This window comes from Rhodnius prolixus, unplaced genomic scaffold (assembly GCF_049639745.1).
Source record: "Rhodnius prolixus isolate KJV_2025 unplaced genomic scaffold, Rpr scaffold_6, whole genome shotgun sequence".
Lineage (NCBI taxonomy): Eukaryota > Metazoa > Arthropoda > Insecta > Hemiptera > Reduviidae > Rhodnius > Rhodnius prolixus.
Genome location: NW_027411634.1, coordinates 35,300,347 through 35,317,450, shown reverse-complemented (window position 1 = coordinate 35,317,450; position 17,104 = coordinate 35,300,347). Strand labels below are relative to the sequence as shown.

The 17,104-nt window shown below is 30.8% G+C and overlaps 2 protein-coding genes across 11 annotated transcripts; both read left to right on the top strand.

Annotated features, from left to right (window-relative positions):
* The first annotated feature begins 21 nt into the window (after positions 1-21).
* On the top strand, positions 22-12,960 carry LOC141461236 (uncharacterized). Of its 8 annotated transcripts, none has more exons than XM_074142071.1 (17): positions 22-165; positions 1,636-1,740; positions 2,795-2,899; positions 2,971-3,007; positions 3,087-3,121; positions 4,221-4,316; positions 4,417-4,590; positions 5,172-5,359; positions 6,568-6,950; positions 8,438-8,493; positions 8,808-9,092; positions 9,740-9,862; positions 10,783-10,968; positions 11,058-11,242; positions 11,642-11,788; positions 12,041-12,127; positions 12,677-12,960. In XM_074142071.1, the coding sequence occupies exons 2-17, from the start codon at positions 1,699-1,701 to the stop codon at positions 12,813-12,815; spliced, it is 2,268 nt and encodes a 755-aa protein (XP_073998172.1). In that variant the 5' UTR covers positions 22-165; positions 1,636-1,698; the 3' UTR covers positions 12,816-12,960. The 8 variants fall into 8 exon arrangements, with proteins under 8 accessions (XP_073998172.1, XP_073998169.1, XP_073998171.1 ...); XM_074142068.1 differs by lacking the exon at positions 22-165 and adding an exon at positions 230-1,541; XM_074142070.1 differs by lacking the exon at positions 22-165 and adding an exon at positions 230-1,558.
* Positions 12,961-13,323: 363 nt separating this feature from the next.
* LOC141461244 (uncharacterized) lies at positions 13,324-16,762 on the top strand. 3 transcript variants are annotated; one of them, XM_074142099.1, is made up of 3 exons: positions 13,324-13,738; positions 14,049-14,173; positions 14,341-16,762. In XM_074142099.1, the coding sequence occupies exons 2-3, from the start codon at positions 14,142-14,144 to the stop codon at positions 15,152-15,154; spliced, it is 846 nt and encodes a 281-aa protein (XP_073998200.1). In that variant the 5' UTR covers positions 13,324-13,738; positions 14,049-14,141; the 3' UTR covers positions 15,155-16,762. The 3 variants fall into 3 exon arrangements, with proteins under 3 accessions (XP_073998200.1, XP_073998198.1, XP_073998201.1); XM_074142100.1 differs by having other exon boundaries at positions 13,702-13,716; XM_074142097.1 differs by lacking the exon at positions 14,049-14,173.
* The last annotated feature ends 342 nt before the right edge of the window (positions 16,763-17,104 follow it).

Here is a 17,104-nt window from a genome sequence, read left to right as displayed (position 1 = left end):
ATGATATGTTACTGGTTGCAAAAAGAAAAGGAAAAACACAAGTTTTTTAAGAAATACAGTTTTTAAAGAATCTTTATAAACCAAAGGCAGTAAGATTTTTGAAAACATTAAGCCTCAGGCATAAACTAGATTAGGAGTACGAGAAAGCAAATTTACTTTTATGAGGTATAGTATTCACTTATTTTTTTTTTCTTTCACGGGCATATTGAGACAGACCATCTACCAGTTAGATCATTTGTACAGAGTGACATCAAACATCTATTCAGTAAAATTCAATGAGGAAAATGTGATTGACTGAAAGAAAAGATATGTTGAAGATTCGTACACATTATTCAATTTGTCATCGTACCAAAATGTTATAAAAGTTTCTTTTCTAGACACTCCGATCTGCAGTTTACCTTTTCAATTTTTTATTTTCAGTTTTCTGAGGTCCTCTTCATCACTTCGCGCCACCTCCTAGAATTTAACCCCTTCAGCTGCAGCTTTTATTTCATTTATCTCGGTTTTAAGACTCGACTTGGGAAAAAGACTCCCAGCTATTTAAATTTAATACTTTCTCAAAAGCTTCTCATTTTATCTGGTTCTCAAGCTTTCATGCACATTTCTTACATTTAAGACATCGACCACATATGCAACAGTACTCTGGTCTCTTAAAACATGAACCTTTGAAGGAAGAGCGAGGGTTTTTCGCTAGAATTCTCAGATTTCACTAAAAACAATAAACTAAAAAAAATCCAAATCAACCACTCATGTACATTTTTTATGATTAAATAGCTGTACATCTTTTGAAAGGTTCAAGTCTCCTCAATGAGCCTAATTTGGAAGACTCTCTTTCCTGCGAATACTCTCTATTTACGCCCATCGACAAGATTTCTAGCATTGTCGCTCAAAGCAACAAACAAACTGAGTTTGGGTCTCACGACTTTTCTTGATGCACCCATACTTCCATTCATATTCCATGGCACATCACTTCCTCAATCCCGGGTATTTATTTCACTTTACCCTTCTTCATTCTTACCATATAACCTAACCCAGCTCAGTCTCGACATCTTAATCGCATACATGATGTTTGCTACTTTGTATAATTTGTATAACTCTTGGTTTATATGTACGTAGGCGTGAAAAAGCCTTGTTCACGAAGAGTGGCGTTAGGCTTTTATTGATTCAAGAAGCCTAAAACTTCAAGAAATACAAAATTGAATTATAATTATTTTTTTAAACCAACCGGTATTTAAAACTTTATGGTTTCCAGGGAATAATAAGATAGCCTAAAAATTCATAATATTACTTTCTTTATATTTTTTCTACCTACTTCCTCAAATTGATAAATACAACTTAGCTAAATGTAAATAATTTGAGATTTTGAAAAATTTAAGAGAAAATAAAAATCACCTGAGTTTTTCGTCATCACATGCAAAAATTTTCAAAAATAAAAAGTAAAATATTTCGTAAATATTTAAGTTAAGAAAAATTAACGGGAAACAATGCCTACAATTATTAAAGTGCCGGATTTAATACAACTAGCATTAGTTCCAGACAATGTAAGCAAAATTATATGGTAAATATATAGAGATAATTTTTATGCCGTATTTATTTCATAATCTGAAAATATTTCCTTTCCCATTTTTCATTTAGGTCAACTTTAAAGCACTACAAGTTGCTCTTCAAGCGATCATTTATCACCTAGATTTAAGTGAAATGAAAATACAGTTTAATGGAAATGATTCCTACGAAATACAGGTACTGAAACTGATTTTTTCAATCTTTTATGTAAATAGTGTCATAGATTTCGAGAAATTTTTAACTTTTTTTAGGCGCAAAATAATTCCGCTTGAGTTCCGAACTTAGAGGTAATTTCGATATTTTGCGGGAGCATTCCTTAGTTTCCAAAGAGTTCCGTCCAAATACACTAAGGGTGTCAAACCAAATAAACATGGGCCATTTGGTGAAACGGGCAAGATTCACGCGGGCCACATCACTTTTGTTAAATTTATATAGAAGTAAGGATTTAGGAATATGAGTAGTTATAGGGAATGTGGGTAATTAAAACACTTTATAATTGCTTTTATTTAAACATTTATTTTATTAAACATACTTCTTAAACTAAAATTATTTTTTTCCGGAAACTTGCCAGCGCCGTCCTCGACCTAGTTTTCCAATATCTGGATTCAAAGACTAAGATCAGACAATCTTCACTAAGGCGAATTGATGTTTACCAGTTAATCTTGATCTGTACACCGTTTTATTTAATTTCACGTATGAAAATTAAATTGGGAGTACCTACTCCCAAAATAGCATAAAATTTGTGCAGCAAACGTTTTTAATTGTCCACGTGTACACTTGTCTTCAGTAGTTAAAGTGCTAACGAAGGAATTTTGTATACGGCATTGCCTCGATCACCCCTATCGCTATTTTCTTCAAAACAATTTTTTTCATTTTCAATGAAAGTTTGGCACCCCTAATATACACCATAGCTCATCAAACTCCGAAGTTTTAGTGTGTTACTGATTTATGGGATTCTTAACTAAACTATGATCTAGATATCCAAAGCCACAATATCGTTTGAATAAGCGGATAATAGCAGATCGGACATAAGATAAACAATGGACCAGTTCTGTAAACAAACTTAGTTATAATTTGCGCACTCCTGTTGGCGTGGTTGGGTGATTTATTCTGAAATATTTCTTGTGTTTTGGTAATTTTAAAACATACGTCACCTTTAACATTGAGAAATAGCAAAAATCACAAATTTTTTTTCATCACGGATCACTGCTTTCAAATTTTATCATTTCAGCATTTAATCTATGATTCAAATAATGAAGAAGTAAGAAATGTACCAGTGACTATTACTCCAGAAGGAGATGAATCTTCAAATCCACCGTTGGTAACTTCGCTTTTTGTGTGTACAATTTATTTTCAATTTGCATCATTCATAAATGTATGAATAAAATTTAATCTAATTGATTTAAGGATGGCGATGAACATGATGAAGACTCAATTTTAGAAAGTGAGTTCAATACGTAAATAAATTTATAAACTATTTTTATTATTATTTTTTTAGAAATTTATCCGGATTTTCGTTACAGCTGACAAAAAAAAACACTCAAAAGAAATAAGCGAAGTAAGTGTGCTGGCCAATAATTTATTTGGATTAAACTGAATTCAATTAATGCAAAAAGGTTTTGTCGGCTAGACATTTTTATTTGAAATATTAATGACTTAAGTAAACATAAAACACATTTAAATAAATGATGAGCCGGCCGATAATATGACGTCTCGAAAGAAAGCGCAAGAAAAATTTCCTCAACTTTGCCTAATGAACAGTACGTGCCAAGTTTCAGATGCTTTCATATACATGATTGACCACATGTATCTGCAAAAGCTGTTCAGAATTGTTCAAAGGATGTATGTATGTCTCACCCTTCTACTTTTGACGGTTTACTGAAAATATTATAGTGAAGATTCGGGCGAAAGGCATCCACTAATTGTGCCAAAGCTTTTTCAGGACTGAAACCTGAGGTTTTACATCGTGCAGCTTTATTGATGCTATTAACTGTTCTGTAAATTTTTGTAATAGTTGTTTAATTTTCTAATGTCGGCTTCGTATGCCACAAATAAGATTTGGGTTTAGCGAACCCACAGAAGTACTCTAGCTTCACTATCATACCATCATTCGAACTTACATATATCCTTAAACCCAACAACAAATCCACACATAACCACGTACACCAAAATATTGGGGCTAATTGAAGCTTTGGGTCTTCGTCCCTCACCAATTCTTGTTAACTTATTACACAAGATATGAAAGGACGAAGTCCTGATAATCACCATCGCAATGGGAGAATGAGATTATCAATGGGATTAACGAGTGTGGGAGAGGCAAACTCTTAAAATATTGCATAAAGAATTTATAATTCAATACTTTCTTGCATGCAGACCAGGATGTTGCTTTAACATTGGTCTTCATTCTTCAAACTGGGGTTTGGATAGGAACCAACCACACCAAACCCAGATCTCATTTTAGTAATAAATCTAAATAATATAAAAATTAATGTTGCAATACAGTGATTACATTTATACTTTTCAAATGAGAGTGAACAAAAATTACTGTAGCAAAATTTATTCACCGCTATCAATGTGTAATTATTGTTCCACTAATGTATTCTGATTTCTGAGAATTTTTGATAAACAGTTATTAATTCGCCTAGAATGAATTTCAGGAAAATATTGTCATTGAATATGGAAAAATTACTGAACCACTAAGAAAGAAAATGTCAGTTGTATCTCCGACTAGTTTTGCGAGACTTGAAGGAAAGGTAAATAAATCAAATATTTTCTTTTTTCTTTCTTGAATAATATTTCTGAAAAATTCCATATTTACTTATAGGCTCTAATTTCTTTTCCAACATAAAAAAGTTAATAGCCCTTCAATCTCAACTTGAAGCGATGAGTATTCATATTTTGCCATCTGATGAAGTTTTATTAGAAGAAACAAGAAAATCATCCAATGATGCAGAACCTATTAGAGATCTTTTGCAAAGTTTAAACATAACCAAGAGGATGATTGGGGCAGAAGAGGGGATCGACAAAGTAAGAGAGTTTTTCTATTTCAACTACTCGCACATTTAGATAAGTTAATAAAATAGACAACGAAGTAAATATAGCTTTTTAAGAGTGGTTCCATTATAAATATCTGTAATAAGAGAAAATACCTGCCTATTAAAAAAAAACTCATTTTTCTCCAAAAAATTACACACTTTTTGACGATAAATCTTCGAAGAAAGCTTTGTCCTGTCTTTACCTACCAAGAATGTATTAGGCTAAGACCTATATATACAAAGATAGACATAGTGAGATAAATTCTAACGAAATTCATATCGTACATTTTAGCGTTATGAGAAAATATCTTTCACCTTTCTAGATCCCAAGAGTTCTAAGGAAATAAACATATAAGGAATAATACGATGTACCTCACGCTATTAAAAATTATTAAATGAAATAAAAATCCAGAACTTCCGAGTACAGAGCTCCTTTTCTTTTCGATCCTCTGAACTCTAGACCTTGTTATGAGAGCTTTTAGTTCGGAGTATGTTCTAACTTCAGATTAAGAGTGTTAATCGCCTGAAATATGTACCATTTTTTTTTTTTAAATAAAATTTCCACACTTGTAGTTGGCTTCATTGTTAGAAACGATGGCAAAAGAATATGCAAGTCTCAAAATAATAATTGACAAGCTGGAAGAAGAATTGGGACAGAATATTGTAAAAACAATGATGGATATAAAAAGCGCTGCAGAATATTCAAGAAAAATAAGACCTAGGATTGAACTGTTCTCCAAAATGCCTTCTAAGGAGATACAGTAATTTTTTTTTTTTATGACTGTTGATTTATATATATTTAATTTTTAATTTTAATCATGAATTTAGTAGAATTTACTTGCCAGGATATTCATGTTTGATGTCACACAGTAATAGGGATGACTACTAATGATGTCATAACAGTATAAGACTCAATATTATTAGGTATTAGAGCATTGAGCATTGTAAGAAACGATAAAGCCGATGATAAGGAATCGGAGTAGCATTTTGTCTCAGCAAGAGTAGGAGCTGTTCCCTTCGAGTTTTTTTAAAGTGTAGCGGAATAGTCAAGTACATAACTTTCATCCATCTCTATTTACAGCAGGAAATGCCAATATCGGCCAGAGAGTTTGAAGATAACTATAAAATTGTTCGCAAGATCCACATTCACAAAAAATGGTCCGCTACCAAATTTGAACCGTGCAATTAAATTACGTTATTTTCTATAATTACCGGGTAAACGGCAATTTTCAATTTAGAAACGCCTAGAACACCTAATCAGATTAATATTAAAACCCTTTTCGCTGCTATCTAACTAAAGCCTTAGCACAAGCTATTTGACTTTAATAAATACTTAAAATAAAGCTTAACAGTTTACTTTTTAAGCACACTCCATTGTTATTAATCTCTTCAGCCTATCTTTAGGTCAGTAGTTTAATTTCTCTTAGGTACCCCGAAGCTTCTTCAAGGGCAAATAATTAAATACAACATGTATCACTTCTTCCGTAATAACATTTCAACATTATCCAGATTGTCACCGCTGTACATTCCACCGAAACGACTCTCTAGGCGAAATTTATCCAGCCTCAAAATGATCTAAAAACAATTTTTTCTAGAGAAATAATTAAAATAAATGATATTAATCTACATGTATGAAATGACCATATAAAGTTTATTTAGACAATAGTAGAAGGTAACTTCCAAGGCACTTACTTTTTGAGGAATAACAGATTTCAAAATTGAACACTAAAAAATCACTGTTTATCTAGGATACGAATTGTACGAAAGAAAACATGGGATCCATCATTCATCTGCTTCTAGTAAAAGGTGCTAGGTCCATTTTATACCGCCTTTCAAAAAACGAGTGCATTTGTAGATTAAAAAAGACTATTTTTTAAAATTGACCCCTTTATTTGCTCTAATTAGTGAGAATTTTGTTTCCTGAATTTTTAAAAAATTATTCCTGGTTGATTTTTTTTTTATAATATAGGATTTCTGATAAAGTTTCTCACGAGGGAAGTACTCACAGTAAAAAATCCGATGGACGACAGGTGCGTATCAACCACATAAAACCACAAATTTATCATTACCACCCAAAAAGAGTTAAGAAAAGAGTGGTAAAAATGAGCAAAGATAGACGGGTGAAACGTTCTAAAGGCTTGACTGAAGAGGAAAACATTGGATCAGAAATGGCTCAAACAATAAAATCTTGTATGAAAGATCACAAAGTTGCAGAAGATAAAGAAACTAGTACTTTTGTGGAAGGCTTAGATTCGAATCCGAAAATGGACCAGATATTAAAAGAAAATACAAAACTAGTGAGAAACGTGGAATTTTTAAATGCAGAAGTGAATACACTGGCAGATTATGTAGGTAGGCGATTTAAATTAGCTTTAAAATTTAAGAAAATTCCTCTCACATAATCCCCAAAGGCATTTGTACCTAATGCTTAAAGTTAAGTCATATTATGAACTATCTTACCCCGGCAATTATTCAACCTAATATAATAGCTTTGTATCACATTTTGCAAGTAAAGAGAAATGCAACTTCCAAATATATGCAGTATTAGATTTTAGTAGAACTGTCTCAGCGACACGCAGCTCCGCGCTCTATTCTTGATATAAATCAACATTAAAAGGTTCCTCGGGCACCTTGAGATTATCGTGCATAATTATTGTTGGTAGTTAGTCGTAAAAAGCACATGAAAAATATAAATTACTTCATTACACTAGTAGAGTACTGAAAGTATTTTCTATTCTTGTAATTTCGGAAGTTTAACATATTTCTTCTTTGTTAAGTTCAATGGTTCTTTGGAGTATATGATTACTACAAAAAACATTTTTGTAAAAGATATTTGAGTTTCTTTATTATAACATAGGAAATCTTATATGAAATAGCATAGGTGGAATATATTACAATAGGAGTGGAATAGGATATAATATACATAAATCGAACAACAATTAGACACAGTGAAGGTGTAAAAGACTGCAGACGTTGTGCATTTTTTTATATAAAAAAAATTTGGATGTAAAATGTTTTCTTCGCTTTCTCCTAATTTGTAGGTATTAGAATTTTTAAAGAATACAATATTCTAAAGGGAAGGGAGGAATTATAAAAGAGCTTGGGCTAGACTGTTCAAAGTTCATTCTCTACGACTTCATTCTCATTCGTTAGTTCAGCCTTAAGTTGTCACGAAAATTTTGGGCGCTCTAGATGGATTTTTTTTTGTTTTAGAGAATGCGTCCCAAAATATCAATTTCCAAATATAGAAAAAGTTTCAGGTGGCACTAAAAATGGAAATCCTTGGTAGACACATATAAATAAAACCGTAGGCCATTTTTGGAAAAGCGCTTCATTAAAGTCTGACTCCCGATTGATGGATTTCAGAGATAAAACGACAATTATTATTATTACTTTATTTATTTATTTATTAATTATTATTATTAGATTTTTAGCTAACTTTATCACTTTAAAACCATGTCCACTCTAACACATAAAAACCATATGCAAAAATAATCACTTTTAACTTACTATTACTTCCTGTCAGAGAAATTTTCGAAATTAATTTTTACAGAGAATTTATTAGGTTCACTGAAACAAAATGTTATTAGCGTATGATATGTTTGTTTGAGCGTGGAAACAGCATAGCAAAACATTTTGTTTTTATTTTGCTGTCGTTTTTCATAGTGGAATTTCGGCCGAAATACGCGAACTGGAAGAGCTAACTTAACTGGGACGACTTTATTGGGCCCCCCAAATGTTTTTAAAAAACTGGGATGAAAGTGGTATACTTAGTAACAATAACAGAGAAAGTAAATATTGAATTGATACACAAAAAACCAAATATTTTTTTTTTTCAGATGCTATAATAATGAAACTTGATATTGATGAACAAACCCCACCTATTACGAAAAAGGTACGTCAATATTGTTGTACACTCTTTTTTAAAAAAAATGAGGTTTATCTAGCAATAGGAAGAAGAAGTCTTATTTTTAAAGACTAATCTTTATATTTTCTCCGTTCCGGATATTATTGATGTCATTCTACAAGAGTTTCCTCAGAGCTGAAAGGATTGTTGTTATAACCGTACAAACAACATACGAGTATCTGTATCGATAAACTTTAAAAAATTACTTCCATTGGCCATTGACGAACAAAACCTAATTTTAATTTAAGCCTAATGATTCCTAACCAGCTGAAATTTATATATACGTACTATATGTGTTCTAGGTAAAAAAAAGCAATAAAAAACTAATACAAGATAAGTTGAAGAAAGGTGGCTCAGAAGAATGTAATCAAACGGCTATTCAACTAGAAGAGCGAGTAGCATGCTTAGAACTACAATTTCCAAATATTTCACAAAAAATTAAACATCAATTAGCTGCATTCTGTGAAAGAATCAATAGCATATCGATAAGAACGAATGATTTAGAAGATAATATAGCAACAATATTTAAAAATTTAAAAGTTATTATTAAATTTAAAGGTCGCAATGAAGGTGCTTATTTGAAGAAAGTAAGTCTTTTTTTATTTTTACAATGATTTTTTTTATAATAGTTACAAAATAATAGAAAAATTGAAAGAGTAGTGTTTACCAAGACACTGCAGTCTACAGAGACTTTTAGTTTCGGCTAAAACCTATAATCTGGAAGTATTACTTTACATAATAAATTTTCCTTCTTTAAAATTTGTTTCATTCAACTAACAAAAAAATGGCTGCTTACAAGTTTTGAGGCCGGGGGAATAATTTAAGACAAAATAGGTTTTCCAAATAAATTATAAAAACCTAGTGGAAAATAGGAACTAGTTGATGAATAGACCTCAGAGCATTGTGGCAAAGTTATTGGTTCTACCATCTATTTATGTAATTTTACTGCATTGACACAAACCTTTTTTTGTAAGGTAAAAACCCCCTTCAATTCTACTGTATTTCAATGAACATTTAGTAGAAATAACTTTAAATATACCTAATAAAAAAATTGAAACTTGATGATTTACTAGAGTGGATGTTTTCTTTACTGGTTTCATTTTATTTACCAGCATTTGCTATTTTCGTGGTCCTCGAATGTAATAACTTTCGTCGAGTAAAGACCAGCCATGAATATTTGTTTTATTTGTGCAACTTTGTAACATGTGCTTCTATAACGAAATTTAATGCCTAGATTCTAGGTTTAATATCTTCAAATGCAAAAAAATATAATAAAATAACACACGAAATAGAAATTATGAAATCTTCTCTATCGAATATAACAAACACTGACGAAAAAGAAGCAAACGTAATAGAGGTAATTATTATCTATAATTTTTTGTTATTAAATGAAAAGATTTTATCCTATTAAGATGATATAGTTATTTACTAGTAGCAACATTCAAACAGCCTTCATAATATATTTAATAACATGATATTGGAATTCTTTAATTAACGGCATTGTTCACTTGTCTCTATATTTATTTACGGATGGACTAGAATGGACTGAAGGTTTAAAACAGAGGTCTATTTCAGTCAAGAGATTATGTGCGAATGTTTTTCAGGCTGAAATTCTTTGCTATATTTCTGTTGAGCGGATAAGGTCTCACCTGTAAAAACATTTCTTATCTGCTCGAGTAGTCAGTCAGTCTGCGTTGAAAGCAACAAATCCATAAAAGTTTCACTTTGAACTTTGGTTAAGAATTTTTTAAAAGACTGGAAAAAGTTTCTCCCGACAATTATGAATTTCTAGTCTAAGGACCAGGCAATATGGTATTTCAGGAAATGTGTATGTACAAGATTGACTAAATATGGCGTGTCTCTTCCCTTTATTAGTCACAAAAAAACTATTCTTGCATGACTCATGGGACATAATGTCCTATCTAGCTTTCCACCATTTAGCTTTATGAATAAGCTCGGTGGATTGAAGGTAGGCTAAAATGTTGATCAGCGGTCCGAATAAGGCTGGCTTTAAGAAGATTCCGTGTTTTTCACAAACATCTCTTAGACTCCTGGTTGGCCCCACACTGGATCATGGCTGGAGATGTCTCTCAAATCAGATCTAGAATTTACCAATGCGTTTTTTTTTTAAATTTCTAACATTGCTGACGTAAAATGCGCTGATATGAATCCCAGAAAGTAAAGTATAATCGAGTCCTCTGCATTGCATGCCTCAATTTGAAATTGTTACTGAATAAATAAACAAATGACACATTTTGTTTATTACATTTGATTTAGGAATGCCTACACGAAGTGGAAAAATTAAAAAAAATAAAAGCTGATAAGTTTGAAATAGATGAATTTCTAGCTTCCAAAGCTGATTGTGACCTTTTAAAATTGAAAGTATCCGTTGATGAATTTGAATTAGTTTGCAATGATTTCGCTCGTGGTATTGAAGAAACCTTTGATAGGGTAGCAACTCAGGTATGTGTTAATTTTCATTGAGATTTTTGTTTGTAGTTCAATTTTTAAGTTTTACTAAGGTAATTACATAATAAAATTGATATCTGAAGGAGGACACAATGAAAATAATATTTAATGAACTATATGCAGTTCTGAATAGAAAATGTGATAATGAAGTTATAGATCAGCTAAGAGAAGAATTTTTGGATAAATTAGATAATATAAAAAGTGAATTATTCCACACTCCGTTAAAGAAATCGGCAAGACTAGCAGCTGGTACCAAGGAAAAATTAAGGTATTTCTTACTGTTTCTTAAAATTATTTCTTACATCCAAAGTACTGAAAAGTGGTCTTATTTTTTAAGTTTGAGTATTTTAATTCAAAAAGCGAAGAGCGAGGACTAGAGAAAGTGGCAATCCCGTAATTGTAAAGGAAGAGATCTTTTTACTTTAAAATTATGGTTATTTGCTAAAAGTTTTATTTTATTCTGTTTATAATTATATCTGCTATCCGAGAGCGGGAGATTCAGAAAATGTTTGAATCATTTTGGTTTTGGCCAGCTTTATGGATCATCGGATTGAAATTCAATTTAATTAGGAGTAGTGACTCCATTAATGTTAAAAATAAATAAACAGAATTAAACAAGTTGAAAATAATTATCTATATATTATTTACAAATTTTATTTCGTTCCAGCCCGATGAATTGTATCTCTTGCGATAGAGAAGTGCTAACGAAAAGCAGTATACCTCCTATACCAGTTTTATCTGAACTTCCTCCGTCAACCAGTATTAAACCATTCATTGCTTACCAGCTCGATCAGCTTCGAAAATTAATATTGAAGTGAGTAATTAAATGGAAGTTATTACTTAAGCATACACATCTTCAGGTGCATTGCATAACTTTTTTTTCTCCTGGCAACGATCTTCGTGCCTGTTGATATGTATACTCATTGATTCATAGATCCATTCTTAATAAAGTACAACTAAATCTGCGAGGTGGTACCTTCATATAAATCTGAGCTCCACTTTTAATGTAATTTTATATTTTTTACGATACATTATTAAGAATGTCTCTCTTTATTATTACTTGCAGAAATCCCGATCAGAGAAGCATTTTTGTGTTTGAAGAAGCAGTGAACAGATATCGCATCAAACCTGTTGATCCTGAAGAAAATAACATGTAATATACATATTTTGTTTTTATCTGTTAACTTTCGAATTATGGCCATCTGGCAGTGGAGCTATAAAATTATGGGTGACTCAGCGATTTGATAAATCTATTCACGAATGAAGCAACTTAAGTGAAAAAACAATAATAAATTTCTATTTGAAAGTGTCATAAGTGAGATGAACTGCGCCACACACAATGGGTAATAGTTGTTTCTTGGGTCATGCGTGATCACCTTTAGACTCAGTAGGGAACTAACCATTTCTTCAGATATCTTGGTTCATTTATTGGTACCAGTTAGGTTGCTCGGTAGCGAGGGGTTAGAGGGTCTGATCCGCAGAACTAGTTTGTACTGTGGGCTCGATTCCCGAAATAGGCCTTGGATTTTATTTAAAGGTTAATAAAAAGAATTTATATTTAAGTACTTTTGATTACACCACATGATAAATATCATAATTATGCAGCATTTTGCTCTCACTTTTTTGTAGAAAAAACAAATTTTCTACATTATTGTAAATGTTAATTATCTAACTAATATAGCCTTAATAATTTCCGTCATAGCTATGTAACTGGTGTTAGAAATCGATATTGTGGTGGAAAACATACCACGTTCAAGAAAAAGAAATTAGACTGTACTTCGATCCGTGAAGACATTGAAAATGACTCTGGTAAACAATTATATAAAGGAGTGGAACTCTAAATATGAAAAGCACAAAAAATTTACGTTGAAGAAAAATCTGAAAATTTCAGAATGCTGGGGGATGGATATATCTGTTTATATTCCGTCCATTTAAACATTTTCATCTTAATTACATATTGCGGAAATATATTTATTATTGAACGTACTGAATTTTTTTTATTATTATTTGCTTAAATTAATTAATTTATACAATTATTTATAAGTGATTCAGAGTAAAAGTAGTCTTCATATATCTAGACTTTCGCTAACATTTATTTATTTATTTAACAATTACACATTTTACAGATCTTTTAGAGCTAACAAATCGGCTACTGTAGTAAATAACACATATACTATTAATTATTGTATTTATTTTAATTGTATTTAACAAATAGTTTCAATAAAATTAAAAAATTGTTTAAGCTTTGAACTTATATTTCCTCACACAAGCGCCCTGTACCCGCAAAAATCTATGTTCTTCTATTTAAAAATGTTTGTTGAGAAAAGGTTATTTTAAAGTTTTCTGGGTTCTCTGCAACTTCGAGTTCAAGTTATTAATGGGCACGGATTACTTCAGACATATTTTTAATGCCTGCAATCGAAGCACCTTCTCTTTCCATCTAATTTATTTTAATTAGATGGAAATTAAACTTGAAAATAACAATAGTTCTGTTCTAATTTTGTTGGTTTGTTAATATTTTTATTGTAAAAGCCGTATTCACCATCTACTTTACAACTTCTAATTGTTATCAGATAGATGAACAACTTAATAACTTTCGATTTAATTTTGTTAGGCTCACATTTATTACAGCTCATATGTTTTATAACATTTCCTGTTTCCTAGGAAGTACGAATAACACAAAAGAACATTAATTTACAGCAGCAAGTTTTGAAAAGTAAAATGAGGCAATGAATATTTTTTGTGGGTACTCTTTAATTTATTGGTATGATTTATTATTATCATCTTTGTTGTATGTTCAGTTTAAGTATGAACAGTCACATTTCTTTTTAACCACCAGTCACAAATGTATATTCTTAAATTTGGTAAGGTAGAACTGTTGAACTAAACGATCGAGCGAAAATAATCTATCTTACCTTCACTTATCAGTTTGCTGGGAATAAGATTTTGTCAAATAGTTTTATTTAGATATATATGGTTAAACATCAATTGATTTATTGTGAGATCCTAAAAAGTTCTCAAGAAAAAAAAAATGAATATACAAGTAAGATGATGTTAGGCTTCTTTACTTGCAGGAAAGCCAAGATCACTTAAGTTAAACTCCCCGATTTCAGTTCGGGAAAACATTAATAAATAGCAATTTAATGTGAAAATGAAAAAGAAATAGTATGAGAGATGCCACTTGCAAGTTTTCGAACCAGTGAGAAGCTTCATTATAATCTCTGATCATTAACATTTACATAAAATGCATTTTTAAACGTTTATTAAAATTCTATCTTCTAAGAAATTTAAACAGGTAGAATTAGACGATAATTAACAGAGAAGGTGGAGTAAGTTTAATCAAAGAAATTGTTTTAATTTTTACAGGACTTTATCAAATTCAAATGCGTACTTTGTTCCACGCAATGATACATCAGTAACAGATTCCCTAAAAATAGAATTTGTTAATGAATCAAATTTAAAACCAGCTACTAATTGTACAACACCTATTGGAACTCAACAAACAGAATTGAATGTTAAAGATAATCATACTACATCAAATATAAACACATTACTGAATAATAATACAGAAAATAAAGAGAGAACTGGAATAATTCTTGTACTGATTCCACCAGACAATCTTTCTTTAGAGGAAGTAGATTTATCAAAATCACCGAATGTATGTGTACAAAAGTTTCAAGAAGCCATGAACATTAGTCGGACATTGGCTGAAATGCTATTTCTGCACTCAAACATGTCGTTGTTTGCTATTTCGGTCAAAGCAGATGAGACAAATGCTGGTACCTTTCAGGCTAAACCTTTGCTAGCTGTAGGTAACACCACTATTAAATTTATTGGATTTGTAAAACCAATTTTGCGATGTGCTACACAACTAAATAACGAACCTATCCAACAGAAAACTAGTATACCATCCTCGTCAACCAGAAAACTTTTAACCACAACTATAACAGAAAAAGTAAATTCTGATAAGATTGTTTTCACAAAAAGCGATACCAAAATGACCTCTCCTTGGGGTGACCTAGGTGTTAAAACTACGAGATTACCAGTGGATATTATCCAGAACATTACAAAGAAACACTCAACACCAATCGCTACTACGTCTACATCTCGATCTACCACCAATCCGTCAACTAGAGTTACTAAAATTCGAGCAACAGCCACAAAAAAAGGTTATCAATAAATAAATAATGTTGAAATCTGGTTACTAATACGTGTTCAAATATTGAGCCCAATAATTCAAACTAAGGACATTAATTTTAATATTGATATGAATATAAAACTTTTATTGAAGAGAATTTTCATAATTACCTTGTATATCTTCTTCTGAGTCCATAATTGATTCTCTCACGTATAATTATATTCACTGTCAGTGAATCTGTCAGTTTTATTTATTTATATTTACCTTGTTAAATTTTTACTTCATTAATAAATCGTTGTTTAAAAAAATTGATGGACCTTACATGAAACGAAGAGAAGATGAATTTTTAAAACTTATTACTCCGAATGTTGTAAACAATTAACATAGGTTTTTTTTTAAAGAAAACACTTTAAAATTGAGATTTTGCGTTAATTTGAAAGTAGGGTCTTCGAGAAAGGCACGAAACTTAACTAAACACTGACTTTTTTCGAAAAAAAAATCTTCGTTTTAATAAATTGGACCACATTAAATGGAAAAGGCATTAACCACGATTAGAGAAAATGAAGCTTAATCGATGTGGTCTCATTTATGTTTTTTTTAGGTAACCATTTCTTTTTCACCAGTCGAATGACACGCAGAAACGCTGGTAATACTGGAGTAACATTATTCGAGATCTTCAATGAACAGAATGGAGGAGGAATTAAGATTAAGAATTACAGAATTTAACTCTCTTATACTGTAACTTATAACTCTCTTAGAAAAGGTACTTTAAAAAAATGTGCTATAATGCCTAATTTTACACGCTTTATCATGGCTTTGCCATCGATTAATTTACGTATTGTCGAAGGAGGAGACTAGCAAACATGATCTTTTAGAGAAGAAAACGTCACTTTTCACAGTAGCCCCTCAAAAATATTAAGCAGGCACTACAAGAAGTGGTTTCTAACTCGTATTTGTCACAATATTCCCCTCAGGTTGATTTCCAAGTCAACACCCATGGAATTATGTAATTATTTTCTCTTTTCAATAAGGAAGCCTATAGATGAGAACTCAGCTTTTTTTTTTTTTTAAAGGATTCTTTCTCACTTATCATCATCAATAATCTATCTCTATGCCTCTCTTACGTTAATTCTTCTCAATTCAAAGTACTTGAAGGCTTGTATTCCTCTAAACTTAGTAATTCTTGGAAGAGCGTAACACTAAGAATAAAAATAAATACACTCAAGGACAACCTTTATTGAATGCATACTGGTCATTTATACATTAAACATATTTAATGGTAATATACAATATTCTTATATTTCTTAAATATAGATATATATTTGTTTTCTTCATTAAAAAGCACTTAAATTATGTGGACACCTTACCACGGAACAAAAGATTTATTTTATCTTCCTCCATTTTTTCCCTTTGAGATAAATATATATTATATATTACAAAGTTATGCTTAAAACTTAAAATTGCCATTTAGGTTTAAAAATAAAGAAAAATAAAATATAACAAACACAGGCTCATTCCACATACTCAATCGCATCATTTGTCTTGGTTATACACAGCATTTTTTTTTTACCTAAAAACATTTTTTTGTTTCAATTTTTAATTAAATTTAATTTTTATACTAATTTTTTTTTTTTTTTTTTTTTTTTTTTTTTTAAATAATTGCGTTGACTCGTTTGAGTGATATGATTCATAAAAATATGTCATCTTGCACACGTTTTTTTTTGTTTTTGTTTTTGGACATGATATAGGTTAATAAACAAGATTTTTTTTTAAACATTCTTTTTTCTAGACCTACCATCTTAGATTGATAGTGAGGTTTTTTTTTCTAAGAAAAAACAGAAACAAACCGGCACAGCCCTTCTATTATAATTTTTTTTTTTTAATTATTATGGTACATTTTTTTTAAAATTAACTAATAAGGTTAACACATCATGTGAAAAGAAACTAAAAGAGGTCATACAAGTCTAATATAATAATTGTCATGACAAACAT